General features: G+C 39.2%; 1 protein-coding gene across 5 annotated transcripts in view; it reads right to left on the bottom strand.

The window, feature by feature from the left end:
- Window positions 1–245: 245 nt before the first annotated feature.
- Window positions 246–23,624, bottom strand: part of MOSPD2 (motile sperm domain containing 2) — an 86,677-nt gene continuing 63,298 nt past the window's right edge. For 3 of the 5 annotated variants that reach the window (XM_055564564.1, XM_055564568.1, XM_055564565.1), the window contains 7 exons: window positions 16,706–16,882; window positions 15,830–15,942; window positions 13,732–13,828; window positions 12,867–12,963; window positions 12,367–12,496; window positions 3,508–3,610; window positions 246–2,981 (listed from right to left, as the gene is read on the bottom strand). In XM_055564564.1, the coding sequence (XP_055420539.1) occupies window positions 2,829–2,981; window positions 3,508–3,610; window positions 12,367–12,496; window positions 12,867–12,963; window positions 13,732–13,828; window positions 15,830–15,942; window positions 16,706–16,882 (870 nt within the window). In that variant the 3' untranslated portion in view covers window positions 246–2,828. Of the gene's footprint in view, window positions 2,982–3,507; window positions 3,611–4,182; window positions 4,415–12,366; window positions 12,497–12,866; window positions 12,964–13,731; window positions 13,829–15,829; window positions 15,943–16,705; window positions 16,883–23,624 lie in introns of those variants that run through there. The other 2 variants (XM_055564567.1, XM_055564566.1) reach the window with 2 other exon arrangements.

Below are 23,624 nucleotides of genomic sequence, written 5' to 3'. Positions count from 1 at the left end.
GTGAGGCCAACGCTGAGTCAGGAACATGGAGCGCGGCCCCGAGGAGCAGACCCTGACCCTGGGCGACAAGAAACAGGATACAATGAGGTCGGGTTCTCCTGAAAACACAATTGTCTTTGGAATTCTGCAGTGCCCTCCTTATAAAAAGGTAAGCAGGTCCAGGAGAAATTAATATGATCTTTGAAAGGTCAGTGTGAACCTGAGCATTGATTTTTTAAAATGCTTTATGAATTAGAGACCAGAGGTTTTTCCTGATGATATTTATTGCATAAATGTATTATTTTTCTAAAACATATTAAAATAGAAAGCATGTTCTTTTGATCAATTTATACAAAGAAAATACCAATATAGTAATAAAAATACTGAAAATATATGAAAAGCACCAGAACATTAGAGAAATTACACTGGCAACAATTCTAGGAATATATTTTTTTTTCGCAATTGTACAATAAAGTGCTATTAAATCCAGTCAAAATTAGTGGCAAGATATAAAAACAGTTATGGTATATTATGAAATTTGAGTCTAGGTTTACCAGCAATTGTATTTTTAGGCTCTTGCCTATAATGATACTTCATTAATGTTTTCATGGAAACGCGATGAATTTCCATTCCCAAGTGAAAACAATCTAAATCTAAATGTTGGTCCTTGGTAATCTGGTCATAAACAGGTAATGACATATTAAAAAATAATTATAGAGTACTCAAAATAATCATACAAATGTGATTAAATAAAGGAAGACAGAATAAAATCAAATATAAATATATGTAACCAATCAAGACAAGTACAAAAGTTTAGATGCCTTTGATTTTATGGTTAATTTTCAGTACATTTTGCTTAGTCACATTTAATAGACACACAAATGTTAACAAGATACGTTATTAAATTCAACTGGCCAGACATCAGGGAAAAACATTTTAGTGAGTTTATGTAATTTTCACGTGAATTATTATACATTTCCAATTTTGACTAATTATTTCCACATTTATTTGCCAAAGAACAAAACACATAGACAATTTGGGATTCGATTATAGTAAAGCCAGTGATCTACCATATAAGGGGAAAGCGCTGCACACACAGGGAGAAACTATGAACAGTACTTAGGGTGGACTGCAGTCACTTTCACGTCTGGAGGTGGCAAACTGAAACAGAAAAACCCAAATTAAGACAAAGTATCAGACCAGTATCCATTTAAGGTTTTATTTCCTAGGCCCATTTCCAAGGAAGCCTCTCTCTTCCTTCTTCATAATGCCATTTAGGGTCATCAAGTTCTCAGGATGAAAGCCGCCAACACTACAAGCTCAGAATAAAACATTCTCCAAACGTGGCTCAATCACAACTCAAAATTTATTTTACAGACTATTTTTTGTCTTTCATATAAAGTAGATTTACATGTGAAGCAACAGGGACCCAAACTGGTTATATTGATGAGAAAAGAAACTACTGTTATTAGGCTCTGCTCCCGCGAGGTGTTTCATGTTAGGAATTGAGGAACTGTCCTCAGTATTGCTGTTGACAAAGGTGGAAGATCAAGTCAGTTAACCTTGGTCTGAAGGTTGGACAGTCGATCACCAAGTACTATTTTTCACTTTTAAAACGGAGAACTGACAACCTAAGTTTCAGTTTTTTTTCCACCCTCTTAAATACTCCAGTGTTTTGTCAAGTTCCCCTCTCATGCCTGATTTTAACAAGAAACTGAAATGTAAATGAATTATACTGCTAGGCATCTTTTTCAAAAATTAACTTTTCAAAAAATATGTTTATCTAACTCCTTTCATTTAGAAAAGAAGGTGAAGATGATCCAATGGAGGATCAGGCCTTTATAACAGGTGAAGCAAAAAGGTATGTGTCCAGCCAGAGAGCAACATGAAACTGCATAAAAAAGACTGGAGAGGTTCTCCTTCCAGATGTTACTGACAGATTTCAGAGAAAATCCAACCAGACTTAGTTCCCCAGCCCTACCTCAATGAGAATGTGATTGTTCAATACAAAGTCCGCTGACTCTTTGCAACCCTATGGACTGTAGCCCACCAGGCTCCTCTGTCCATGGGATTCTCCAGGCAAGAATACTTGAGTGGGTTGCCATTTCCTTCTCCAGGGAATCTTCCCGACCCAGGGATCGAACCCAAGGATAGAACCCAGGTCTCCCGCATTGCAGGCAGACGCTTTAACCTCTGAGCCACCAGGGAAGCCCTAATAAAAGGCAGGCAGGCCTTTAAGGAAGACGGATAGGAAACAAAGGCTAAAGGTGGTTTGGCATTAAGTAGTTGTACATTCCAAAAGAACATCAACTAGCACGTGTTAGTAGTCCTCAAAATGACAAAGTCCTGGTTACAGAAATGACTCTGTATAAGTACGTCTTTTTTTTTTTCTTCAATATACATTGTTCTATATACACAGTATAGAAAAACTAAGTTGGCTCAGCTATAATAACTGTGTTAAAAAAAAAAGCAGATGACGTTTTTTGGCTGCAACAAAGCAAGTTACTTTTCTGTTCAGCTAACATGTACATATATATATATATATATATAAATACATACATATATATATATATACACACACACACACACGATAAAACAAGCTTTAAAAGTATTCAGGAGGGGAAAATAAATTATCTCTAAACTATTAAGTCACACAACAGATATGCCTTTACTTACTTGACTAACTACCTATAGACTCTCATAATCAATCTCTTCAGTGTTTGCTTATTCTACTAGTTTATTTCAAGAATGTTTCAGTTCTGCCCCTAAATGCCGTACATCTCCTTGGTGGAAGCATAGATGTGCGACACTTGGAGCATGGTGGTAAAGTTCGGAGTCTTAGACTCCCACTAAGGCCCACTTCTTGAACTGTACAACAGATAGAATGAAGAAACCATAAAGGTAAATGAGAGCATAGTTAGGGCAAGCAGCAGCTGCTGGAACCAGATACATCGTTCGACTTGGTCTTCAAGCTTCCTAGTGCTCGCTACCAAACGACTGAGCTGAAGAGGGAAAAGAGGATGAAAGGTTTGCATCAGTACATTAATCATGTGCGTGACAAACAAATATTAGAAACCCCACAAACAAGTACGGGAGAGAGTGTGTGCACTCTGAGAGGCTGGGTGGAAAGGCAATGAGGAATTAGACTTGGCTGGTGAGGGGATGTGCCTCTCTCTATTCTTGTTTTGAAAAGATCTAATTTTCAAGTTGCAAAAGGAGCGAAGCTATTATTTCCTGGAGGTACTGAAACCAACTCTTCAGAAAGAGGCCCTCCACCGTTTTCAAATGTAAAGGCACTACATGTGCCTTTTCTGGGAGATCGTGTTTTTCGATGAGCTTTCAGAAAGAAACGGCTCTCTGAAAGTATCTCACCGCTTACCATTTCTGATCTGGCTTCCCTTCACAAAGAGGAGAGCATTTCTGTCATGTCTATGCCAAAAGGTTTCCTTATGTCAGTGGGGAAAAATGGATTTCTAATACTGATTAACATTAAGGACTTTGTTTTAGTTCAGAAGAAAGAACACTTACCTGATGGCAGAGGTCTTCGCTGGTTTTATCTGACATGTTAGAGGCGTGATCTTTCCATGTAAGACTAGATGGTTTACAACTCGCAACAATATGGCATCTTAACCTACGAAAATCCAAGGGAAACGTAACTTCTTGAAGCTGTTAATGAATTTTTTAAAAAGTAAAATATAAGGTGAAAAAAAGTAAACACAGAAGTGTGTGTCACAGAGGGGAAAGCATTCACTTCTCTGCCCAGAGATACCTAAGGGAGCCGCTCAGTGCGTATTTATCTTTGAAGGGCAGCAGCATTTGTCACCCCCTCAAAATATGCCTCTGTGGCACAAGGTTTATCTTGAGCTGGTTATTCTCTAAGAAAAAGCAGACACAGGAAAAGTTCTGGAAACTGAATCAGTTCAGCTCAGTCGTGTTTGACTCTGCGACCCCATGGACTGAATAGCAGTTACCTTTTTGTGAGAGACATTTACAGTTACACAAGAAGTCGCCTTCTCTATAGCAGAAAGAGGAGGATGACTCTAAACCTCTGGAAACTCTTATCAGTGGAGAAGGTAGGGACTTAAGTATGTGGGACAACCTTACCTGTGTATACCCTGCTTGTCCTGCTCACCTCCCAGTCCCTCACCCCTAACATCATCTTTTATCTTTAGTTGGAGATGATATTTAAGGTGATGTCATGGGCCACTTCAGGGAGTTTCAGTTTTCCTGGGTATCCCTCCAGTATACAGGAGTTATACATGCTATTAAACTTCCGTTTTTCTCCTGTTTTCTTCTGTTCATCTGTCTACGATTATGCAGGCTGGGGGATGTCTCAGTCAAGAACCTAGAAAAGTAAAGGGTGAACTCTCTTTCCTCTCCTACAGGTTGGCAATCTCCCATGGGACCTGCCAGGACACCATCCTCGCTTGGGACCCTGGAAATACGGAAGAAGCCAGAGAGGGTAAAGATTCTTACCACAGTCCTCTCTCCCGGATTTCACTCTGGTGGCAGCTGAGAGACAAAGGTAAACATTTCACCTTGTCCCTTCTTTTCCAAATAGAGGTTAGCAGGAGAAAATACGTGTCAGCTAGTTCCTTAGGTGTCATGACTCTGGTAGAGACTTGTTTTCAGGACTTGTTTTCTACTGGTCCTCTTTCCTCCCAGAGATGGTCGTTGTTTTATCTCTGTCTTTTGTGGTATTTGGCATAAGGAGAACCACAGGACAGGCGAGACTTTGCTTTTGTTTCATTCTGTCCTGAGAGCTTGGCTTTATGACCAATGAGAGTATTCTCTCTGGTTGTTGCCAGCTAGATGATGCTTGTATCTACATGCATCTCATGACCAACTGCATAGGCTGGGGATCCAAGACACAAAGTGATAAGCAGCCTTCTCTGATCCTTCTAGCTGTTGTGCGAGTTTGGCATAAAGGGCCCTTGTCCTTGCAACCTTGCCTCCTTTAGTGCGGGAAAAGTCCTGTTCCTACAGCGCCCACCCCGTGTCACAGATGAGGAGGTTTGTAACTGAAAGCATTATCACATTCTTGTGGGAAACTGGAGACACTTCTCATGCCACTGTCCTTAGCACCTGTGACAGTGAAGGTCTTGGCTTCCTGAGGCTAACTCTGGAAGTGAGCTTTCTGAATTTTGAGGGCTGCATCTTTGCACCCCGTTTTGGGATGCCTCTTGCATCCATGGTTAAGCCATCAAAAGGCTTATTGGTGTGGGTTGCTATTGAAAGTAAATAAGATGTTACTTGTCAATGGCCAAATGATGAATCTTTGGAATTGGAGAAACTTTTGTGTTTAACATGTTGCAGACCTCTCATCCTAAACAGTTACCTTCTTTGCTATCTAGGGAAAGACTAACTTGAAAGGAGGACATGAAGGAGTATGGCAGTCAGCCTTAGGGACATCCTTAGCAAGATGAAATGACAAAGTTCTTTGTACCTCCACTTTTAGAACATATCTATCAAATATAGAGAAGAGTTAAAAAGATCAGTTCCCCACTCCCAGGGACCTTGATTGGCTGTGCAGGGGTGTTCTTAACATCCACAATTATACTGTAGTTATCAGATACACCAGATGGCCCCCTGGGGAAAACAGGCACACTCACACGGGAAATATGACCACAATTCCTCCCAAATTATCAGGAAATGGATAAACCAATATTCAGAGGCTGACAGAAGCAATAGTAAGGGCTTCCCCTACCCTCTCCCTGAAGGTGAATTGGTCCAAGGTGGAATTGTGCACTCAGAAAAAGGAGAGCATTGAAAGGCCTTGTTGAATGCTTTATCTGAACTTTGTAAAGCATGCTGCATTAAGCCCTGAAACTCCAGAACACACAAATCATTTGATTTCCATCTTAATTGGAAATCTTCTCCCTGATATAAAGCAAATTGAAGAAAATGTAGTTGGATGGGCAGGTCAGTCCCTTGATATCATTCAGGCTGCAATCCAGTTTTTTGAGGCATTAAAAGCAACTGTCTTTGTCCTGCAAATCTTGACAAAGCCAGAAATTCAGCTCTAGAAGCAATTCGGTGTTCACCTATCCTAACCAGTTCGAAAACCTGCCCTATTTATTAATACCTCAAAATACCTGTAGGCATTGTAAAAGACCAGGACACTGGAAATAGAACTGTTCTGCACTTGGAAAAACTTATATGGTAATTACTCTAAACCTCTGATATTAGGCAAAGTACCCCCCAAACTCCAGGCAAAAAACTTAAGACACTTTCGCAGTGCCTCTGTGATGTAAATTTTCTGTCCCCACCTTCTTTAGGACATGATAGCCAGCTCTTAGAAATGCAAATTTTCGGAAAATGATTCTCATCAGAAGGCAAAAAAGGAGCTATTTTGAAGCTGGACAAATGAAAAAACATATATATATATAAGTTAAAAAAATATATCTTAGCACCCTGAGGTTAACTTACTCCAGCTGCCAGAAACACAATTTGGATTCACCTGTTCTTTTATAAGCTAGTGAGTTTTGTGTTACTGTACCAAAAATCAGGGCTAAAATTTTAGAACCAAAGCTTTAAGATCTCTGTTTGCATCTGTATGTTTACATGTGTTTATATATGTGTTAACAAATGTGTGGTATTTTTCTATCTCTGCATGGTACTGTAAAAACTAATTCATAAAAGTTCTATTTAATTGGCATAAAGAAAAATAAGTGCTTTTCAAATTAAAAATTCCTAGAACTCTCAAATATAGAAACAAGCCCCATTTTTTTTTTCAAGTTCACGTGATCTGGGATAATTTTTGGTAAATAAAAAGCTGGGTTAAGTTTAACCCAGCTGGGTTGGTTTAATTCAACAGGCAAATCTTCAGAGTTATCAAGATGAATACAATGAGAGATGCAACTTTTATTCTACCTCGACTTACTACTCAAATAAGCTCATATTAGCTCTGTTACAAAATTTGTCAGCAAGAAAAACACCTTGGGATGATGGCTGACACCGTGCCTTGATGTTTTTATGAGTAGACTGAACAATTCTATCTAAATCACTTGGCCTAACAAGTCACAGGGATAAAAGTTTGTAGGTGAGCTTTTCAGCACTGAGGATGTTTTATAGCTCTTAAAAATAGTTTTCTAAATATCTTGGATTACTTGAGAGTTTAGAGTTTTGCTAAGTTAAATGATAGGGAATTAATTGAATATCTAGGTCATTTCCAAATAAGATAAAATACTGAAACATTACTAAACGTAGGTTTATCTACTTTGGGCTTCTTCGTACAGAATGAAAGATATTTGGATATGTAAGACATAGTCATATCTTGTGCCATGTTAAAAAACTATACTAGGAGGAAACATCTGTTTTTAGAAATGATGAACTATATTCATAAATTTGCCAGTTTAAAGAATGCTGGTGTAACAGACTGCAAATGCTTGTTTGTTTTCACTAGAAATTAGTTTCTAAGAGTTATGAAAATTATAATACTAGAAATAAGTGTAATAACTCCATATGCAAGAGAAGTAAAAGTAATTATATCCTAAAGTAAAGCTAGTTATTTCAGAATAGAAAGTAGGAGAATACAGGACAAACTAAAGGCATATAGAAAGCTGGGAAGAGAGAGGAAGAGAAAGTGTTACCTTGTGTAGTCAAGAGGGCTAAAATTGAATAAATTTGTTTTAAAGGTTTTAAAAATAAGCTTAATAGTGTAATTACATAAAATTTTCTTTCATTTATTGGTTAAAGGACAGTTTTATTAGACTACTGGTCTGCCCCCACTAGGAGACTGTGAAAGGTTTTTCTTTACCCTTTCTAAGTAATCTGCCTAGAAACCAAAGATTTTAGATTGTATTAAAATGATTTCCTGTGTTTCTAGTTGTTATCTTTATCATCAGGTCTTTGATTACTTTAGCAAACAGTCTTTTAAAGATTAAGAGCTAAGTTTTGGTCACAACTATGTGACCATCTGTATTTACCTTTGAAATTTAACTGTCACTTTGGTTAATTGGATATGTAAGTATTGTTCCATAATAATTTATGATTCTATTTAGTCAAGTGTCCAAACCTTTTGATATTTTTTGACAAACTTCCCCACATCAAATTCTAAATGAAATCTTTTTGACCTCTAACTTTGGGATTTTCTACAGGGCCTCTGTGGAAAGATGTGTTTTCTCTCATTATGAAAATATATTAAACCACTTAGGCTTATTTGATAGCTGAAATTATGTGAGTGAAAGTGTTAGTTGCTCAGTCCTATCTGACTGTTTGTGATCCCATGGATTGTAGCCCGCCAGGCCCCTCTCTCCATGGGATTTCCCAGGCAAGAATACTTGCCTGGAGTGGGTTATCCTTTCCTTTTCCAGAGACTCTTTCTGACCCAGGAATCAAACCCATGTCTTCCGCATCGCAGACAGATTCTTTACCATTCGAGCCACCAGGGACGCCCCAAATTACGTGAGACACATTGTCAAATAAGAATACTAAACCTTCTTGATTGTATTTGTAGAGATACATGTTTCACCTTCAAAGAGACTCACAAAAAGGACTCTGACAAATACTGTAGGAGTCAGGTTTCTGATAACTTCAAGATTATAAAACTGAACTGGGTAGGAATTTCCAGAACTAATGGAAAAACTGGACTCAAGCAGAACAAAAATTAATAACATGGAATTGAATGAAGCTGATGAAAATGATTATAATTTTTATGACTTTTGGTTAGAAATACAATGTTTTTTCCTCCAGATTTAAGGAAAACCTTTTCTCTTAAGGTATCTGTGATTGATTGCAATTTGGTGAATTATACCTTTGTAAGCAGAATTGAGACAATGTTTTTCCATACCTGATCCCTCCAAAATCTGGAAACACTTAGTGATATTCTCATTTTCATGGTGATACAGTTATTTGCATAAGTTCAATGAGAATCTGTTCCCCTTGTAACAGGACACAATTGGAAACATGGTTGTATTATCAAGGTTTATGACTCAAATGTCATATTGAAAATGAAATGCATAAAGATAGGTATGAGCAGATGGCTGTAAGGAAAGTCACTTCCTGGCAAGCTTAGAAACCTCAGGATACTTTGGGGACCTCAAGAAGAGAGGAATTTGGCACAATAACCTTACTTACCCATGTTTATCGTGCTTTCCCTGACAGCATCTCAGAACTGGCTTGCTTTGGTCTTCAGCTGGAGGTGGTGATGGCCTGCGCCATTTGGGTGAGTTACTTAGTTTTCCTCGGTTTCTCCCGCATTTACAGGAGGTATCCATGTTATGAAACTCCAGTTTCTCTCTTTCTCTCCTGTTCATCTGTCTTTATACAGTGGGTCTTAGCCAAGAACTTAGAAGGGTAGAGGGGAAATTATTTTTCCTTTCCTACATCTTCTAGCTTAGAACACAATTACACACAGTCCTCAATAACCTATGAGAAGTTTTCTTTTATATAAGGTACTCAATAGAATTCACCCAATCTTAGGATCTGAAGGAAACCACCCTTTCTACATGGGAAGCAGTGCTCTCAGCTGGCCTTCAGTACTACACCACCAAGTCTCCCTGTTTCTGTAAGTGATGGATTCTCTTTTGACAGTTATAGAACAGCAAGCCATTAGGACAAAATAAGACAACAAAACAACTCATATGTAACAAGACTAGGAAAAAAAACTGGTAATTTTAAGGTATGGTTTCATAAGCACTTCAAAAGTAGGCCCTCTTTGTAATATAACTTGAGATTTAAATATCTAAATACTCCATTTAAAAACACATCACAACCAGCATGAGCCTTATCTAGGATCTATGTTCCTTTCTCCCTCTTGACTTAAGGCTGACCTCTACCTGGGTTTTAGGTTTTGTTCCTTCTTTCTCAGGAATTTCATGGTCAGTGATTTACCTTGTAAGGTCAGCTTCTCCTTCTGAAATTGTTCTTACCGTGGTTTTAAACAGTGCTCAAACAAACAGCTCCCACTAAAACCCCCAAACTTAACACATTCTTCCTTCTAAAGATGACCCTGGTCCTGCCTAAATGAGCCAAACCTTCAGCAGACCCAAACCTTCAGGAGACTCATCACCTATGTTTCTTTGGCAGTTGACTCCTGCCAACTAAACTGATCCTCGTGAGGTCATCAATGACCTCTATGATGTCATCAGCAGTGGCCACCACTCACATGTCATCTTTGGCAGATACTGGTAGCAGTTTGCTCCTTCATGAAACATACTCTAACCTGGGTTTTGAGGGCGCAGCTCACTTACTGGTTTCCCTCCTGACTCCCTGTTTGTCCTCCTTTGTTTGGCCACTAAGTATTCCTCTAGGCTAGGTCTAACTATAACTTTTATCCTCTTTCACTGGGGAAAAGTCAGACCTAGCCTAGTGGAAATACAGCTTGTCTTTCTAGACCCTTTCTTATTTTTCTTGCTCTCTTACCTATGAATGACCTGAAAATGGTAATCTCGTCCAAGGCATTTCACATCAGGTCTGTGTTCTCCCTGTGGTTTTACAATGGTGACCAAGCTCCTCCTCTGGGTCCTACTTCCTCCCCAACATTCTTCCTTAGTATGGGTCCTCTCACATTCTGTTCCAGCCATATGTTATATAACCTCCTCTTTTTTTGTAGATTTAAATCAACCACAGCCATGAATAGACTTCCCAGCTTCTCATCTACACAGTGAGAAAAATAATTACCTATACCTAACTTTCCAAGGTGGCACTAGTGGTTAAGAACCCGCCTGCCAGTGTAGGAGACATTAAGAGACATGGGTTCAATCCTGGGTCAGGAAGACCCTCTGGAGAAGGAAATGGCAACCCACTCCAGTATTCTTACCTGGAGAATCCCATGGACAGAGGAGCCTGGCGGGCTACAGTCTATAGGGGTCACAAAGAGTTGGACATGACAGAAGTGACCAAGCACGCACGCAGAGTTGTCCTAGTGACTAAATGAATAAATATGAGTAACACACTTACACCAGTACTAGCATATAGGAGGTTCTATTTAAGTGTTAATATTCTGTCTGCCCACAGTCTATTTTCTACACAGCCTCCCAGAGTAACCCTTTACGTAAGTCTTTCACCTCATGGCTCTGCTCAGCACCAGGTAATGATTTCTCCTCTTAGAATCAGCAATTCTCACTATGAGAATGATTTGGCTCCCTGCTACCCCCCTTACTTGATTTAGGCTCCAATGACTTTACTGTTCCTCACACAGGCCAGGAACACAGCCTTTTCATTTGTGGTTCTCTCTACCTGGAAAGCTCTTGTCCCAGTTATCTATGTGGCTTTCTCTCATTTCTTCATGTCCTACTCAAACGCCATCAGAGTAGCCATCTTAACTATCCTCAACTGAGCTTCCTCAATACATTCTGGGCTGCACCATTCTTCAGCGGTGGGGGGGGAGGTGTATCCTGTACACTGAGTAGCATCCCTGGTGTCTACCTGCTAGATGCCCACAGCACCCCACTGTCCAGTTAAGACCAACAACTGTCCCTTGGGGGGCAAAACTGGGCACCCTGGGGAAAAAAAAGACCCATAACCAACCTTCTCTTACCTATCCATCTTTTTAAGATGTAAAAGGCTTGTATGCATGCACAGATGTACATGTGTAATATGCCTATACAGTCATAGGGTTTTCTCCTCTTAAATAGGATAACTGTCATACATATTTTTCTGTGAGTAGGTTCTTTTCTTTTCCTAATACTATATCAGATGTCATCTTCCTGTATCAGAGCAAATAGACATAGTACATTCGTTTGAATGACTGCATAGTACTCCTTCAGAGAAGGCAATGGCAACCCACTCCAGTACTCTTGCCTGGAAAATCCCATGGGTGGAGGAGCCTGGTAGGCTGCAGTCCATGGGGTCGGGAAGAGTCGGGCACAACTGAGCGACTTCCCTTCACTTTCATGCATTGGAGGAAATGGCAACCCACTCCATAATTCTTGCCTGGAGAATCCCAGGGACGGGGGAGCCTGGTGGGCTGCCGTCTATGGAGTCGCACAGGGTCGGACACGACTGAAGTGACTTAGCAGCAGCAGCAGAGCCTTAGTGTGGCTATTCTCGAATGTATTTCACTGTTACTTTCCTGATGATCATTTAGGCTCTTTTTCATTTTCCACTAGTACAAACAATGCTGCAGCAAACATTCTGGTACATAAGGTGAGCATTCCTACAAAGGTTTACTGCTGCAAGAGAAATACCTGTGCTTGTACTTTTGACACATCCAGAGTCTTGCACTGGCCTGCCAGCAAGTCTCTGCTATTAGCAATCCTAGAGCCACTCCAGGGCCCATGCACCTGGGCACCCTAGAGCCTTTCAGCAGTCGGAGCCCACAGTGTAAGCCTAGTGTCTGCCAAGTGCAACAAGGAAGGAATGCCTGCCTAGCCCAGGTAGGCACATCCCTCTTTGGGATTTTTTCCCATCACAGTTTGAGAGCTTATGAGTCAAAAAGCATACCTGTGCTCCATCACTTTGTTTCTAGGAACTTCCTTCCAGAACTGAGTTAATTCTGCTGGACCCGTGCCAGATGTCTGTTCCATTTCTGCAGCCATTACCAGAAAACGGTCTTGGGCAGAGACTGTTAAACCTGCATTCCAAAAGGGCAAGTTAATACATAAACAGGAACCTTTACAAAGGGTTGGGCATGTGGCTTAGGCATTGTTCTAGAAAACAACACTAAGGAAAAAGAATAATATGGAACTATTGTAAAACAGGCAGCTCTCCTATAAAGATGAGGACTTTTGTGGTTTGAAATTCAATTTCAGCTGGCATTAGTTTCAACAAGTTTAGTTGTTCAATTTTTTAAATAAGACTCATTCAACCATCTTGTTTTCCAGTTGGCCGAGGTGACTTGCTGACAGTCCTGTTTCGAGATTCCAGTCGAGCTCTGCTGACTCATCACCCAGCCCTAAGTCCCCCATAAATAGCCTGTTGCGGCCACTCAGGTGACAACTCACCGCCATGGGGAGACACAACTATATCAACTGATGCACCAGGGTCACAACTGCTGTTGCTGGGCTTGACTCTGTACTTTTCTGGAGCAGTTGTTCTCACCTGTTTATAAAGACAGTAGTCACAGTAACTTTCATGCTCTTTGGGGGGAAATGGTTTAAAAATGACTTTAAAAAACCAGTTAATAAAGTCTATAAAACCACCTTGGTTAAAATGTATCTTTTCCCATCAACAGGTAAAAAGCACCTCAATTTATTGGGAAGAAACATTCATTAGTCCAACTGTCACTGAGCCTTCCTCTTAAATTAAAAAAATGAGCCCAACTGTTAATTATTAAATTCAGGTGGTTAACAGGATAAATATTTCATATTCAGAAACACAACATACATTAGAATACATGTTACAACAGTGTTTAGAAATTGAAAAACATTAGATAATCAAAGGACATCCAGAAAGTAGATAATTTAAGGAAGTAAACCTACCATATGGGCAATAGTGGGCTCAGTCCTGTTATACTTACTGCTCAGCATCAGGTTAGTATCCAATATAAACTACACTCCAGAATATACCACACTTGGGGGGAAATGCACTTTTGATTTTATAGCTTTATTTTTCATTCTTACTTATTATTCATATAATGAAAAAAGGATTTTTTTTTAAAATAACAAACATTAAACCCTGGGACTAATTTGGACAGTACCCTATTACTACATATTATAGAAGATACAGACCTCAAGGGAACATTTTAGATAAGCTCAGAGCTAAAAGGCAGTTTAACAAGCCTAAAAATATCATAAAAACATGCAAGCTCAAAATGATCAATCTTTCAATTTCCACACATAACTTATAAATTATCTCTCAGATATTTACCTTAAATGCCACTATGTTTTTTGTTACATTTGTCAACACTATCAAAGCTTTCTTCTCTCCTGAGTCTGTACTTCCAAAATACAGTTCTTCCGCTGGGCTACATGGTAATAAAAGCATAAGGCATTGGTATTGCTCAGAAGAAATGACAAATCTAATCATCAGCTTGAAGAAAAATATCTGGCTATGCCCATTTATATAAAGAGATTTCATCAAAGAAGATTACAAAACAATTACCTAATACATTTTGTATTTTAATCTTACTGACTGAATGAATGCATGCTATTTGAAAAGTCCTATGGTTTCCCCCCAAGATCTAAAAGAAAAATAGGCAGGAACAGAAGGGAGAATTAGGAGGATTCTGAATTAGTCCCATAACCAGCACCGTCTTAAGGTTTATTTACTGAAACTCTTTGGCAGGTGACAGATAAGAACCAGAGAAGAAATTGCCACTTCAACTTTACCTAATTACAAACATTAGAATGGGGCACATATCTATACACCAAAAAGTCAGAGATATATTTAAGCAACAGAATAATTCCTGACTATATATAGTTTTTTCTAAGTAACATGGAAGGAGAATAACATAAGATTTGCTGTGGGAACTACAGGAAAATTGGTCAAAAAATCAGTAAGCTTCAAAATGCAATTTTTACTGTTATTAGCCACTGTAATGCCCACGATCTAAAATAAAACTGAAAAGACTCAAGCAAAGATTGTGTAATTTAATTACATGAGCTAAATTTAAATTGCATCAGGTGCCTCTCCAAACAGTACAAAGGACTATGATTTTTAAATAAAAAGGTGAATTCGCCAGATAGCCCTTGACTTTGAGCTCCATCTTTATAAACAGACTCATTTTATATCAGGAATGTCTGCATATCGGATATTTATTCATGTAGAGAACACACATTGTTAAAAGCTCTCCCTGGAGAGCTGTGCCTAGCTTTGGACAAGACATAAATTGGCATGACTGCTGGCTTCCTTTAAAAACCCAAGTGAAATATACCACGGAAAAGATAGGAAGTTTCTGTCAATTGTTCTCAGTACCCAGCACAAAAACCATGAAAAGGTCTGGGAAGACAGAGACTGGTTAGGTCCCCGGGTCTGTGGAGGAGAAGCACTGTGATTTTCTGGTGGGCACTGCAGAGCTGGCTTTCTCCCTAGTTGGCTCTTCCAGCCATATCTCGATAAGGTTGTGACAGGCCTCCAAAGGAAAAAAAAAAACTAGTTTGCAATCTAGTAGAGGGGAAAATGGGGAAAAAAATTCTGAAGCAGGGAAAACGACAAAGCAAAACCATGGAAAGGAGAACAGGCACGTGTGTTTCCCTCCCTGCACCCGCCACACACACACTCATGCAGATGGTGAAGATAAATCCAAATATAACAGTAATCAAAATATGTGTCAACAAATCACTGTCAATTAGAGAATTTCAAATTCGATCTTTAGAATGTCTGGCTCTACTGTTCATGAGTCTTTAACAGTTATATAGAAAGGTTTCAAGTAAAGGGATAGAAAATGATACAGTAGGCCGTTACCAAAGACAGTTGATAAAGCACTGTTAAATAAGGCTATATAGATTTACCAACCACAAGCATCATTAGTGAGAAAGGTCTCTACATAATGATAAAGAAATGATACTAAATTTTGTGGATTGAACACCCTGGAGAGAAAAAATAGAGATGTGCTGAAATTTGGCTTTGGTAGAAATCCTATTTTTCTGGTTCAGCTTTAGTTTTGGAAGGTTAAATCAATAAAGGGCTACTTCAGTGTCACTTCTGGCAACCTCATACTTAAGCAAGTCAAACACTATCAATAAAATGAGAAAAATGTATGTCATTCAGATTTGTTGTTAATATGGGAGTATTCATGATTACCTAATGTGGGATAAGGGCCTTTTAAACAAACTCAACAGAATAAATAATAAAAAGGTAGCTACAAATATCCACTATGTTTGAAAACCAACGTGAGTCTTCAGATACCCCTTAATTTTATATTTCCACAGTTTCAAAAACAGTCCAGAAATTTTAACTTTGCAGTTCTCTCAAAACAATCAAGATATGTTACAAAAGCACAGCTAATAAAATCCACAGCCATTACCTGATGTGTAATAAGGGCCCTTTAAACACACTCAGTGGTTTCTTGAAAGTTTTCATTTTGGAATCAACTTTTTCATTCTCATCTGCTTTGGAAGTAGGTTCCATTATGTTACCCTAAAGACAAATTATATATATATATGAAGAAAGATAAAAAAAATTGAGTTTCACACAGGCAGTTCATTAGGTCACAAAGTAAGCATTATAGTGACTCGATCCATATTATAATCTTTAAGCTAGGTTTACTATATGTTAAATATATAATTTAGATATAATAATCAGATCATTAACCTATATTTGAGTGCCTACTATATAAAGAAGCCCCTTTAGAAAATGTAACATGGTCTTTCTCTTGAGTCTTTTTATTTTTAGTTTTTTTGGCCACACTGCACGGTTTGTGGGATCTTAATTCCCCAACCAGGGATTAAACCTGGGCCCTGGGCAGTGAGAACACTGCATCCTAACCACTGGACCACCAGGGAATTCCCCTCACTTATGTATTTTAAAATCTTTTCTACACAGAATATATTTATATCTCTATCAAGTTCCTGATATAAAAACATAACAACTCAATGTTCTTTAAAAGTGACAAAGAGGGGGTAGATCAAGGGTACGTTTTAAGTTACTTTTATTTTAGATAAAACATTTTTTGGATAAAAGGATTCTTTCAAGGTGTGTTTTGCCAATTTTTATACAAAGCATGGAATCAGCCTTTTATATACTGTAGTGGTACTAACAGTCAGCTAGTGCCATCCTTGCTCTTTTTACATTTCAAGATATAGAAGGGCAGCAGGTTTAGTGAATTATCTAAATTCACATAGCCAGCTAGTGGGATGAGATCACATCTTTTGTCTCTCTCAAATTTTTTTGTTAAAATTACCTTTTTAGGAAGAGTTGTTTGTTCTTCATTAGAAATTGTTTCCAAGGTATCTTTGCCATCACTTTCTATATCTTCTTTACTTGAAGCTTCATCCTCACTGGCAATAGGCCCATTTTCACACAATGGTGTTTGGAAATCATCATCTACAAGTGGTGGGTAGCTATACTTGAAAGGATCCTGAGGAAAAAGAATTTTGTATCAGCTTGCTGAGAGGTGGGTGGAGAAATAATTCTCTTAGTAAAGTTAAAATCCATTCCTCTGGCCAAGGAAACAGAGTTAATTAGATAGTGAAATTTAAAACAAAGCAAGCATTTCAAAACAGCATGGGAAAATGCAGTAAGTGGTGCGGGACAACTGGCCAGCCATCTGTACAAGAACCAAGTTGGATCTTCAGCTCATTCTTTATACCAAAAAGAATTTCAGATGGATAAGAGCTTTAAATGTGTGTATTTTAAAAAAAACCATGTAAGTTTCAGGAATAGGGGGATTAAAAACAACAAAATGAAGAAACACAAAACCTAAGTAAGGAAAGGCCTTTTAAGTATAACACGAAACCTAGAAGGCATAAAAATATTTACAAAAAATCAAACATTTCTGATTGAGGGCTGAGACAAGATGGCAGAGTAGAAGGATGTGAGCTCATCTCTTCTCATGAAAACACCAAAATCACAACTAATTGCTGAATAACCATTGAGAATAAAACATGGGAACCGACCAAAAAGATACTCTATATCCAAAGACAAACAAGAAGTCATAAGGAGACAGTAGGATGAGCACAAGCATGGTCAAATCAAATCCCATACCTGCCAGGTGGGTGACCCACAAATGAAAATAACTGTATCACAGAGGTTCTCCCACAGGAGTGAAAGTTCGGAGGCCTACACCAGGCTCCCCAGCCTGGGGGTCTGGCATTGGGAGTAGGAGCCCCCAGAGCATCTGGCTATGAAGGCCAATGGGATTTGACTGCAAGAATTCCACAATACTGGGGCAAACAGAAACTCCACTCTCAGTAGGGACACACAAAATCTTGTGACCACCAGGACCCAGGGGAAAAGCAGTGACCTCGTGGGAGCCTGGGCTAGACCTACCTGCTAATACTGGAGGATCTCCTGCTGAGACGGGGTGGTTATGGCTCACTGTGGGGACAAAGACACCGGTGGTGGTAGTTCTGGAGAGTATTCATGGGTGTGAGCCCTCCTGCAGGCCACCATTTCCTCACTAAAACCTGGTCCCTCCGAACAGCCTATAGGTTCCAATGCTGGGATGCCTCAAACCAAACAACTAACGGGGTGGGCAACACAGTCCTGCCCATCAGCAGACCGTCTGCATGAAGTCTGAGCCCACAGGTGCCCACTAAACACACCCCTTCACATGATCTTGCTCACTAGAGGTCTTATAGGAAAGAAGTAACTCCATGTCTGATCTTTTTTTTACTTTTAACCGTTGCCTGATTATTGCAACTGGATTACAACTAGTTACATGAATCATTGTTTTGTTTCTTGTCTCCAAAATGTTTGTGCTTTGTGTCTCCCTGCTGCATTATGTCTTTGTAAATGTTGCTCCATGTATTATTTATATCCTGTCTCATTTATAAGATGAGTTGTCTATCACAGTACCAAGTGTGCAAACAGGCCTCCAAAGAAACACACTCCAAAGGAAATATATCACATTGATAACATAATTGTAATAGTGTGATTCTAGATATGGGAAGAGGCAATAAGTGAAAATGTCTCCTGGATCATAATTAGACAGATCTAGAGAATCATTAATTATTGATGGGGGTCTATCGACTTGATAGATGTTGAGTTTGAGCAAGCTCTGGGAGTTGGTGATGGACAGGGAAGCCTGGTGTGCTGCAGTCCAAGGGGTCACAAATTAAGTATTTTTGCCTGATCTGGGAGGGGCCACCCAGTGTCATGGGACAAAATTTCATCATAAAATGTCTCCCAAATATTGGTTAAATTCCTGACCAAGAGGGGAGGATCTGAGAAATGGAATGTTTCCTGCCATATCAGCCATCAGCGATTGCAGCCCCCTGCCCAACATGAGCTGGTGAGCCCTAGGACACTCAGGAAGGAGAATATCTCCTATCTAGCAGCCATTAGACTTCAGCCACTTGCTATGGTGAGTCCTGAGGAAACTCGGGATATGAGAATACAGGATTATAGGCCCCAGATACCTGAGGTACATGTCAAGGAAATGGTTTCAATGAGCCCTGACTCTTGCATCTTCACATACACAGAAAAGTTGCTAAATTCTTTACCTGAGCAGCTGCCTGTCAGGCCTTAAGTCCTCAAAATTCCCACTGAAGAGAACATAACTCTTAACTTTTAGGTTGTGAGTATTTTTTAAGTGTACAGGTGTAAAGTAGACACTTCCCATATAGGAACAAAAGAAGCAACATTTGGAACACCGGCACTGATGGCAGACATTCCCAGAGACATCTGTCTGACAAGATGCAACAGGAAGCAATTAGAATGGTCACGGCCCCCTTTCCTACAAGACTGTGGATGGATGGTGACAGTGCACGACTGTTACTGCGAAGAACTGACTCCACGTTGGCTCTGTTTCTTCCACTTTAACCTTTGCTTCCCATTGCTTTTGTTCACTAAAAGGACACTGTCCATACACAGTGGCCTGCCTTGGGGAACCCTGCCCCACTGCCTGAGTGTTAAACCAAAATGCCTTTGTTCCAGGCCCTGTGGATGGCTACAGGAAGGAATTAACGGATCCTCTCCACGAGGCTGTCTATTCCAGGAGATATTTGCAAGATTAATGGAACTTTTACTTGACTTCCTCGCCTTCTCCCATCCCTGTTCTATAAAAAGAACCTGGCATCCAGACCCTGATATGATGGCTTTTTGGAGACACTAGTCTGTCATCTCAGTCTGCCAGCTTTCCAAAGAAACTCGTATTCCTTGCCTCAACACCTCATCTCTCGGTTAATTGGCCTGTCATAGCAACCAGAGCAAACTTGGATTCGGTAAAAGAGACACAATACTCAGCTCTGCCCACAAGTTGGCAGGAACCAGTCCCTCCTAACAGGAAGCCTGCACAAGCCTGTTAAATAATTTTTCTTTTTTAACCATGCTGTATGGCTTGTGGAATCTGTTTCCTAACCAGGAACTGAACACGTGCACTCAACAGTAAAAGTGTGGACTCCTAACCACTGGACCACCAGGGAATTCCCTGCACAAGCCTCTTAGACCGGCCTCATCCACAAGGGAACAGAGGGCAGAAGCAAAAACGAACTACAACCCTGCAGCCTGCAGAATGGAAATCACAATCACAGGAAGTAAGACAAAATGAGACCAGCAGAGGAATAAGTCCCAGATGAAGGAACAAGATAAAATCTCAGAACAACAACTATGTTTAGTGGAGACAGGCAATCTACCTGAAAAAGAATGCAGAGTACAGACAGTAAAGATGATCCAAGATCTTGGAAAAAGAATGGAGGCAAAGACTGAGAAGAAAGAAAAAATGTTTAACAAACACCTAAAATATCTAAAGAACAAATAGAGACAAACTACAATGAGTGAAATAAAAAACACACTAGATTAAACCAATAGCAGAAAAAATGAGAGAACAGATGAGTAAGTGGGAAGACAGAATGGTGGAAATCACTGCCACAGAATAGAGAAAAAAGAAATGAGGACAATCTAAGATACCTCTGAGATTACATTTAAAGCACCAACATTCACATTAAAGGGGTGTCAGGAGAAGAGATAAAGGACCTGGGAAAATGTTTGAAGAGATAATAGCCGAAAACTTCCATAACATGGGGAAGGAAATAGTTACCCAGGTCCAGAAGTGCAGCGAGTCCCAGGCAGGATAAACACAAGGAGGAACATGCCAAGACACATGTTAATCAAACTGACAAAAATTAAATAAAAAATATTAAAAGCAAAAAATAACGTACAAGGGAATTCCTGAAAGATTATCAGCTGATTTTACAGCAGAAACTCTGCAGACCAGAAAGGAATGGCACGATATATTTACAGCGATGAGAGGAAAGAACCCATAACCAAGACACCTTCCCAGCAAGGCTCTAATTCATAGTTCGTGGTGGAATCAAAAGCTGTCATGCAAAAGTTAAGAGAATATAACACCACCAGACAAACTATGCAACAAATGCTAAACAAATTTTTCTAGGTGGAAGGCAAAAAAAAAAAAAAAAAAAAAAAAAAGGCCACAACTAGAAACAAAAAAACAATTAATGGAAAAGCTCACTAGTAAAGAATGCATATAGTAAAAGTAAGACATCATCCACACAGAAATAGGACATGAAATCAGCAATCATGAGAATAGGTGTGTACAAACTCAAGATATTGGAAATGCATTTGAAATTAAAAGGCCGCAATCTGAAAACAATCTCATTTATAGACTACTATATCAAAACACGGTAACTGCAAACTGAAAATCAACAATAAATACATACACACAAAAGGAAAAATGAAATTAAACACAACACTAAAGTTAGGCATCAAATCATGAGAGAGAAAAAGAGGACGCAGGGAAAAAGACCTATGAAATCAAATTTAAAAATTAATAAACTGGCAATGACAAGGGAGTTTCCTGGCAGTAGAGTGGGTAGGATTTGGTGCTTTTACTGCCACGGCCTGGATTCTATCCCTGGTCAGGGAACTAAGATCTGTAAGCCATGCAGCAAGGCCAAAAAAAAAAAGACAGTAAAACAAAAAGATATCAATACTTACCTTAAATGTAAAATGATTTAATGCCCTTTCCAAAAGACAGACTGGTTGAATGGACACAAACATAAGCTGTCTACAAAATACCCACTTCAAATCTAGGGACACAGACTGAAAGTCAGGGCACTGAAAAGGGTATTTCATGTAAACAGAAATCAAAAGAAAGCTGCAATGTCAATACTCATATCAAACAAAATAGATCTTAAAATACATACAGAGTGTTTTAAGAGAGAAAGAAGGACACCATACAATGATCAAGGGATCAATCCAAGAAAAGAAAACAACTGTAAATATACTTGTACCCAATATAGGAACAGCTCAATATATAAAGCTGGTACTAAAGGCTAGAGCCATAAAATGAAAAATTTACAGTAACAAACTATTAGTGTGGGACATTAACACCCCACTTTCATCAATGGAAATATCCAGACCAAAAGTCAATCAGGAAAAACAGACCTTACATGACACATTAAAATAGATCAACGTAATATTTATAGAGCATTCCATCTGAAAGCAGCAGAATACACTTTCTTCTCAAGTGTACATGGAACATTTTCTAGGATTGATCACAAGTAAGGCCACAAAGTCAGGCTTGGTACATTTACAAAAACTGAAATCACATCAACTATCTTTTCTGACCACAATGCTCTGAGATAGAAATCAACTAAAAGGAAAAAAAGTAAGAAACACAAACTTGTAAAAGCTAAACAATATGCTAAGAAACACCCAGTGAGTCACTGAAGAAATCAAAGAGTAAATTAAAAAATACCTAGTGACAAATGACAATGAAAACATAAAGATCCAAAACCTATGGGAAACAGCAAAAGCAATTCTAAGAAGGAAGTGTACAGCAATACAATCTTACTTTGGGAAACAAGAAAAATCTCCAATAAAAAACCTAAACTGAGTTCTGACAAAACATGGTCCACTGGAGAAGGAATGGGAAACCACTTTAGTATTCTTGCCTTGAGAACCCCACGAACAGTATGAAAAAGCAAAAAGAAATGACACAGAAAGACGAACTCCCCAGGTTGGTAGGTGCCCAATATGCTACTGGAGAAGAGTGGAGAAATAACTCCAGAAATAATGAAGAGACGCCGTGAAAGCGAAAACAATTCCCAATTGTGGGTGTGACTGGTGATGGAAGTAAAGTCTGATGCTATAAAGACCAATACTGCATAGGAACCTGGAATGTTATGTCCATGAATCGAGGTAAATTGGAAGTGGTCAAACAGGAGATGGCAAAAGTGAACATCAACATTTTAGGAATCAGTGAACTAAAATGGATTGGAATGGGTGAATTTAATTCAGATGACCATTATATCCACTACTGTGGCCAAGAATCCCTTAGAAATTGGTGTAGCCCTCATAGTCAACAAAAGACTCTGAAATGCAGTACTCGGGCACAATCTCAACACTGACAGAATGATCTTGGTTCATTTCCAATGGAAACCATTCAACATCACAGTAATCCAAGTCTAAGCCCCAACCACTAATATGGAAGAAGCTGAACGGTTCTATGATGACCTATAATACCTTCTAGAACTAACACCAAAAAAGATGTCCTTTTCATCACAGGGGATTGAAATGCAAAAGTAGGAAGTCAAGAGATACCTGGAGTAACAGGCACGTTTGGCCTTGGAGTACAAAATGAAGCAGGGCAAAGGCTAACAGAGTTTTGCCAAGAGAATGCACTAGTCATAGCAAATACCCTCTTCCAACAACACAGGAGACGACTCTACACATGGACATCACCAGATGGTCAATACAAAAATCAGACTGATTAGATTCTTTGCAGCCAAAGATGGAGAAGCTCTATACAGTCAGCAAAAACAAGACTGGGAGCTGACTGTGGTTCAGATCATGAACTCCTTACTGAAAATTTCAGGCTTAAATTGAAGAAACTAGGGAAAACCACTAGGCCATTCAGGTATGGTCTAAATCAAATCCTTTATGATTATACAGTGGAAATGACAAACAGATTCAAGGGATTAGATCTGATAGAGTCCTTGAAGAACTATGGATGGAGATTCATAACATTATGGTACAGGAGTTGGTGAACAAAACCATCCCCAAGAAAAAGAAATGCAACAAGGCAAAATGGTTGTCAAAGGAGGCCTTACAAATAGCTGAAAAAAGAAGAAAAGCAAAAGGCAGAGCAGGAAAGGAAAGATATACCCAAATGAATGTGGAGTTCCAAAGAAAAGCAA

Source organism: Bubalus kerabau, chromosome X (assembly GCF_029407905.1).
Source record: "Bubalus kerabau isolate K-KA32 ecotype Philippines breed swamp buffalo chromosome X, PCC_UOA_SB_1v2, whole genome shotgun sequence".
Classification (NCBI taxonomy): Eukaryota; Metazoa; Chordata; class Mammalia; order Artiodactyla; family Bovidae; genus Bubalus; species Bubalus kerabau.
Note: the sequence above shows the minus strand (reverse complement) of the source record. Positions and strands in the feature narration are given on the sequence as shown.